We start from the raw sequence: 6,786 nt of genomic DNA on the forward strand, positions 1-6,786 counted from the left end.
TTTAGAAGCAGTTTTCTGGCTGTGCTTCGAACCAGTTTTTTTACTGAAGCTGTGTTGCTGTTTTTCTGGCTGTGCTTCGAACCAGTTTTTTTACTGAAGCTGTGTTGCTGTTGGAAAGGTTTCCCTGGGGCGCAGAGCAGCTCTTTGCCCTGCGGTAGCAGGATGCGGGCCTGCGGTGACGCAGGGCTGGGGCGGCGCCGACCTCCTCCGCGGTGCAGCAGGGCTGGAGCCGGGGCTGCTCCCCCCGGGAGGCCGGGGCTGCTCTCTGCCTTGCAGGGGAAGGCAGCCGGGGCGGAGGCACCCCTGGCTTGCAGCACCCTGGGAGATGGGGACCCAAGGCACCCATGGGCGGTGGGGAGCACTGAGGGATGCACCTGGCTATGGGGGGGCTCCAGCCCTCCCACCTTGCCTTGCACCCTTGTCCCCAAAGCCACCCGCGAGCAGAGCAAAGGCAGGGCCAGGCGTAGGTGTTTTATTGCTTCAGGCGGAGGGGACGATGCCCAGGATCTGCGGCTTGGCAGAAACGGTGCTGGGGACTTTCGGCTCAGCAGAACCAAGGCCGGGGACGTTGGTGGGTGGGACAATACAAGGGGTGTTTGGCTCAGCAGGGGCGATGCCGGGGATGCCTGGCCTGGTAGGGAAGATGCCAGGGACAATTCCGACAGGGAGAGGGGCTGTGTGCCGGGGGTCAGAGGAAGAGCTTGTCGTGGCAGGCCTGGCAGTACATCTTGTCGCCGCGCTCGCGGAAGCTGCCTTTCTGCAGCTGGCCCAGGCAGTAGGCGCAGATGAAGTGCTCGGGGTGGTACTTGCGCCCTGCAGCCGTGACGCAGCGGCCGGTCACGGGGCGGCCGCAGCCGTGGCAGATGCTGCCCTGCCGCTGGTGGAAGTGCAGCTCGCAGTAGGGCCGACCCTCCAGCTCGAAGAAGGAGCCGCTGGCGAAGCCGTTCAGGCACTCCTGGGGGGAAGGAGACGAGGAAGGCTGGTGCAGCCTCAGGTACGCGCTCACCGCCGCGTCCCCACCGGGCCGCCACCCACTCACCGCGCACACGAAGCACTCGGGGTGCCAGACGCCCTGCAGGGCCGACAGGTAATTGTCCGTCACGGGGCGCTCGCAGCCCTGGCATTTCGGGGCAAACATGGCCAGGAAGTCCTGGCGGCAGTACGGCTTCCCGCTCCGCTCGTGGAAACCTGTGGGGAGGGCGTCAGGATGGGCGCCCACCTGGGGGAGGCTGGCGGGGGGCGGTGGGACACGGCCACGGGGGTGCCTAGGGTCGGAGGCGAGGGAAAGAGCACGGGGGGATGTCGGGTGGGGCAACGGGTGGAAGGGCTGGGCTACGGGGGGGATACCCAGAGTGGGGGCAATGGGGGCAGGACCCCCACACCTCTCCCCTGGGACATACCGTCATCTCCGAACACTTTCCCGCAGTGGGCACAGAAGAAGTGCTCGGGGTGCCAGGTCTGGTCCAGGGCCGTGAGGACTTTCTGCAGGAAGAGGTGAGGTGAGGCGAGGCGGCCGGTGGCGGCGGGGGGGGCGTGGGAGGCCGGGGGGCTTACCTCACGGATGGGGCCGGCGCAGTAAGCGCAGCGGGGGGAGAAGGCCTGGTGGTAGTCCTCCTCGCAGTACGCCCGCCCGCCCCGCTCAAAGAAGGGCTGGCCGCCCAGCTCCTGCCCGCAGCAGGCGCAGGTGAAGTGCTCGGGGTGCCAGGTTTTGCCCAGGGCCGTGAGCACCTGCGAGGAGGCGGGGGGCAGCGAGAGCAGCTCCAGGGGATGCCGTGAGCCGAGGGGAGAGGGACGCCGGTACGGGGGCGCGGGGGCTCACCTTGCCGGCAATGGGCTTGCAGCAGGCGGCACAGGTGCCAGCGGGAGCGGCTGTGATGCCCAGCTCCTGCAGGTCCCGGGTGAGGCTGCCCAGCATGTTGTCCAGCAAGGGCTCCGCTGGAGCCCCGGCCCCCTGCCCCACAGCCGCTAGCTGCAGGAGGAGGATGGTGAGGGCTGGGCGAGGGCTAGGCCCCCAACCGCCCTTCCCCCGGGACAAGGCTCACCTTGCTCTGCATGTGGCCCAGGTCGGCCAGGAGCTCGTCCAGCTGCTGGGCGGCCGCCGTGGGTGGAGGCGAGGGGAGCAGCGGCTGTGGGACCGGTACGATGCTACTGGGCACAGCAGAGAGCGAGGGATGCTGTGGCTTCCGCCCGGAGGCTGGAGGGTGCCTGGGACTGGGAACCCCCGCAAGACGCTGCCCTTTCCCCATCGGCCACAGCAGGGGACAGGGACCCTCCCTGGGGACACGCTGGCAGGGGTGGCCACATGCGGCAGGGAGGGGGCTGCTCAAAGCCCAGCCCTCACCCCAGCAGTGCTGCAGGGATGCAGGATACAACCCCCACCCCAGCTCACTGAAGGACCTGTTTTTTGGGGGGACATGCAGGAGGCCAGGTGACCCCAGAGGACGCATCCAAGCGATAGAAACGGTAGCCCCAGCTGGCTTTGCCCTCCCATGGCCGCATTTTACCTGTACACTGTCTTCAAAACCTCTCCTGGAGGCTGAGCCCGAGGCGGCAGCTGCACCTGGAAGGACAAACCCTTGCGGCAGAGCCCACAGGGTGCCCCCCTGGCACCCTTCGCTGCCTGCCCAGCACCACTGCCCCAGTCATGAGCTGAGCAGGGCCTCAGCCGCCAGCCCCACCATGTTGAGGCATTACCTTCAGGGCCGCGGAGGTAGGGGGCTCATGGCCACGGGGCGCTGGGGGCCCAGCTGTGGCCGGATCCTGCTTGCAGGAGCTCGGTGCCTGCAGCGTGCAGTCCTTGGAGGCTGGGTGAGAGCTCTGCTCCAGTTCTGCCAGCAAAGCATCTGCACAGAGAGACCGGGGTCGGGCACCCCAGCCACTGGCTGCCCTCCCTGCCTGTGCACACCCCCAAGCGGTTTTGTGCCACTCCTGAAATCTCAGGAGCAAAAGTAGCATCGTAGCAGCTTCTGCCAGCCAGGTGCCAGGGCCCCGAGGGGCTGTGGTGGCCCTGAGCACCCTCACCCGGACCCCCATCCCCAATGCAGGATGCACCCGCCGTACTGCACAGCCTTCCTGAAGTGTAGGGGACCACTGGCAACCGGGGTCCCGCTTCCCCCGCACACCATCTCTGGCTTATGAAGAAACATCCACCAGCCCTTAAATTCATCCCAGCACAAGCCCTGGCACGAGAGAGCTGAACCTCAGTGCCTTCTGTGCACCCAGAGCGGCGCTTCCCACAGGGAGGGCAAAGCGCTTTCTCTTTCCGCTTTTACCTTGCCACCTTGGCTGTCCCTCGGCATCTCGCTGCCCTCACGTCGGGAAACAGGGGAGGTGCCCCCCGCAGCATGGCTGCTTCCCTGACCCCGTCTCCCCCATCCCGGCCCAGGGATGACTCCCAGCACCCTTGGATGTTGTTCCGCATCCTCGGGCTGCTCGGCCCCGTTGCGTGCAGCCAGCATTGCATCGCTGCTGCAACCCATTTCCTGCCTTCAAGCGCTCTCCATTTTCAGCCAAGCGCTCGCTCAGCCACCTGGGCCCCGTTTGGCCCGAGATGGGAGGAGGCACAGCAGGGAGTGCAGCTCCATTGCTGCCCCCTTTGCAGCATCCCTACCTGACCCCGAGGTAGAGGAAGGACAAGGCTCCCCCGAGCCGCCAACGGCACGACCCCGCACCAAGCCTGGGCAGGGGACCGGCTCTGGAGGGGCCCAGCTTACCTAAATCCTCCATCCTGCCTCGGCATGGGGTCCCGGCGGCCGGGAGGCTGGGGCTGGGGCAGCGCCTGCAGGGCGGCGAGCTGGCAGGCTGGGCTGCGCAGGCTTTCGGTTCTGCTCTCCGGCCTCGCCTCCGCCCGCCCCCAGGGCTGGGGTTTGTCGCTTGGGGTTTTTCCTTTGTGGGTTGTGCGCTGTGCAGCACGTGTGACGGGCAGCAGGCAGAAAGCGGTAGCAGAGGCTGGGGCAAGAGGATTGGGGCTGGAGAGGGAAGAACTGGCCAGCAGATTGTCCAGGGAGCTCCTGACTCAAAAACATTCGAGCTCCTTGTGCTTCTTGGCTGGAAGCCAGAGCACATGTGTCCTGCAGACCCAGGCCCTTTCTAGAAGCTACCAGCCACATGTGATGAGGGATGGCATCCCTGCGCCGGGTGGAAATGCATTTGTGACCGTGTGACGGAGGCGGGCACAGGACCCGCGGTGCCGGCATGCTCCAACACAGCCTGGCTTTTGGGGGATGCTTTTGGAGCCTCATCTTGGATTTCCAGGTAACGATGAATCCCTTTGTGTCACTTAGAGCCAGCGTGAGTGCAAGGACTTGGCTCGCTGCAGCAGTGCAGGCGGTGGTGACACTGCCGAAGCTGGTGGCTATGCTATGTTCTCCCTGCGTTAATGCTTTGGGCCACTTAAAGTTTTCCCAGAGGTGCCACACAGGCAGCTGCTGGGTACAGCTCAGCCACGACGCTACAGGCATCGGGATATACCCGCTCAGCACGTCACCGCTGGCCAGGCACAACACCCAGCAGCAGACCGGAGCAGTGATCTGTGCTGGTAAGTTGAGCGATTTACCCACCATTGGGACTTTTCTGCTTCTCCCGAGCTAGACGGCTCCAGTCTCCGGGCTCCCCATGCAGCCGTTTCAGGCGATGAGCCCACGAGCACCTGAATACGTGTCTTGAGGCAGGAGCAACGCAGGTGTTCCTGGCAGAGACGCAGGTTGAGATGGCAGTCTGCCTGGCCCCGAGACGCAGGCACGGGTCCCTCGCTGTTTGGGACCACTTGGGAAGACGGACCTGCTGTTATCCCTCGTGCCTCCACCGATGCCCAGCTCCTGTGAGGGTGATCTAGTGATATTTACGGCTTGGCTTTTTAGCAGAGAAATCTTTTGGCACTGCTGAGAGCAGCCAGTGGATGTTGGAACAGCTCCAACGGACTAGTTGTTAGTAATCTGGGGTGGTGGGATGAAGCGGAGGCTGCTGCAGTGGAGAGATGTAAGGAACTGGCATATTCATTGCACCAGTGGACAGGGGAACGGCAGGAGGTGGCAGTGCAATGATGCCCGCAATCAAAACAGGCCCCAGACCTGAGGTGTAGACATCTGGGATGACGTGGCGGGAGAGCGTGGCACCAGGATGCTCCCCCTGTCCCACCACAACCCTCCGGCTCCCGTTTCTCCCCCAGAGCTCCTTTTCCAACCTGCGGCAAACCCCACACTGCTGCTGGTGCGCTCCCCCTTGCTGGTCTGTCATCCCATCGCAACATCCCTGCCCCACTCTCGTTAGAGCCGGGTCCGGTCACTAATCCTAGATGGCACGCGCATGGCTTGATGTGTCCTTTGTGCTCTTGCTTGGGTTTTTGGAGGAGGCATCGCCTTCTGGGTGCATGGATAACATCTCAGGCACCTTGGCTACCAGCCCCACGCAAGCCTGCAAGATTCACAGCACCCTTGCTAGGCTCCTCCTGAGTTCAGGCTACCTGGAGGTTTCAAGGATGCTATAAAAAGCCTTGGGAGCAAAAGTTACGAGCCACGCAGCCAGAGCCCCTGGCTCCCTGCTGCTTCTCCTGTGGGTGTGCCACGCTCCTTGCCATGTCTCGCCTGGGCCACGCCTCCCACGCTGTGGGTACCGCTGTGATCTCGCTCCCATACCCTCTGGCTTTGCCTCTCCTGCCAGCCCTCCATTTCATCCCCAGGGAAGAGGCTTGTTCAGAAAAAAATAAAGCATTCCAGATAAAGCCAAATAAGCCTCATTTTTCTCCCAGCATTGCCAGGCGAGAGGAGCCCCAGTTCTGTGCGCAGCTTCGCCGTGGCAGCTCTGTGCCTCATCAGGAGAGCTTTCAAGAGATCCATAAAGAAAGGGTTGCAATCAAGCACTGCACTGCCTCCAGGTGCGTGATTTTCCACAAAACGGCCCAGAAACACAAGATGTGGCTGCTTCGGAAATATTACAGATCCTGGGGAAGGAGAGGTTCACCTCAAGGCCAAACAACAGCGAGCGGGTCTCTGTGGCAGCAGACCAGCGGGATGCAGCCATCTGTCGGCACCTGGCAGAGGGTCTGCAGTCGGGACCTGTAAACATCCACGGGCACCCGCAGGCTCTGTCGACGACTGGGCTGAGCCTGCTCCTCCCGAGCCCACTGAGCTCCGGCGCAGCGGGAGCTGCAGCGCCCTGCACAGCTGAGGAACGAACGCTTGCTGCACGGGTCAAGCTGTCGCGGTCTCGGCCACCCATTCTCACCCATTCTGATCCCATCTGCACCGTCAGGGCGGAACAGGGTTGAATTAAGCCCCTTTGTACCAAGCTGGCACGCCGAGGTTCACTTTATTACGGACACCCCGCGTTGGTGACAGCTCTTTTGTTACCTGCCCCCAGCGGGGACCAGCAAGGCACCATCTCGGGAAAAGCCAGGCGGGACACTAAACTGCGAGTCCCGTGACACACTTCGGGGCAAGCAATGCTGAGAGCTACCCAAAAGACAAGGTGAGGCACTGCTTGTACCGCTCCCTTATGGCTACTTCGAGACAGGATCATTGCATCAGACACTTCCCTTTCTGCAAATAACAGAACCTTCCTGTCTGCGGAAGGTTTCGGGTTATTTTTAGACTTCTCAGTGATTTACTCTTCCCCTCCAGTGATAATGTGAGCCCTAGTGTAAACAAGTATTTGGAGCTGTAACTTCATGTTATAAAATTTCCCATTATAAAACACAAGCCCAACAGATAGAAATGGCTGAGCTGTGTCCTGATCTGGGCTGTATTTCCGTGCAATGGTTTGCTTAGCCAACCTATTTTAACGAGCATT

The 6,786-nt window shown here is 62.6% G+C and overlaps 1 protein-coding gene across 6 annotated transcripts; it reads right to left on the minus strand.

The window, feature by feature from the left end:
* Positions 1–361: 361 nt before the first annotated feature.
* On the minus strand, positions 362–4,012 carry LPXN (leupaxin). Of its 6 annotated transcripts, none has more exons than XM_082317765.1 (9): positions 3,714–4,012; positions 2,695–2,843; positions 2,505–2,554; positions 2,043–2,148; positions 1,820–1,969; positions 1,555–1,728; positions 1,401–1,482; positions 1,040–1,188; positions 362–955 (listed from the first exon to the last, which is right to left on the minus strand). In XM_082317765.1, exons 1-9 carry the CDS (start codon positions 3,724–3,726, stop codon positions 689–691), a joined length of 1,140 nt encoding a protein of 379 aa, XP_082173891.1. In that variant the 5' UTR covers positions 3,727–4,012; the 3' UTR covers positions 362–688. The 6 variants fall into 6 exon arrangements, with proteins under 6 accessions (XP_082173891.1, XP_082173890.1, XP_082173889.1 ...); XM_082317764.1 differs by having other exon boundaries at positions 2,043–2,145; positions 2,505–2,560; XM_082317763.1 differs by having other exon boundaries at positions 2,505–2,560.
* Positions 4,013–6,786: the final 2,774 nt, after the last annotated feature.

This window comes from Platalea leucorodia (genome assembly GCF_965183815.1).
Source record: "Platalea leucorodia genome assembly, chromosome: 7".
In the NCBI taxonomy this organism is placed as follows: Eukaryota; Metazoa; Chordata; class Aves; order Pelecaniformes; family Threskiornithidae; genus Platalea; species Platalea leucorodia.

Bases quoted from the DNA above. Each gene is read 5' to 3' on its own strand.
- LPXN (XM_082317760.1), bottom strand. From the start codon at position 2,447: ATGCGTCCTCTGGGGTCACCTGGCCTCCTGCATGTCCCCCCAAAAAAC. The intron at 1,189-1,400 runs GTATGTCCCAGG...CCCTCCCCACAG, and splicing joins GAAAGTGTTCGGAGATGACG to GTTTCCACGAGCGGAGCGGG. The intron at 956-1,039 runs GTGAGTGGGTGG...CCTTCCCCCCAG, and splicing joins CCGAGTGCTTCGTGTGCGCG to GAGTGCCTGAACGGCTTCGC.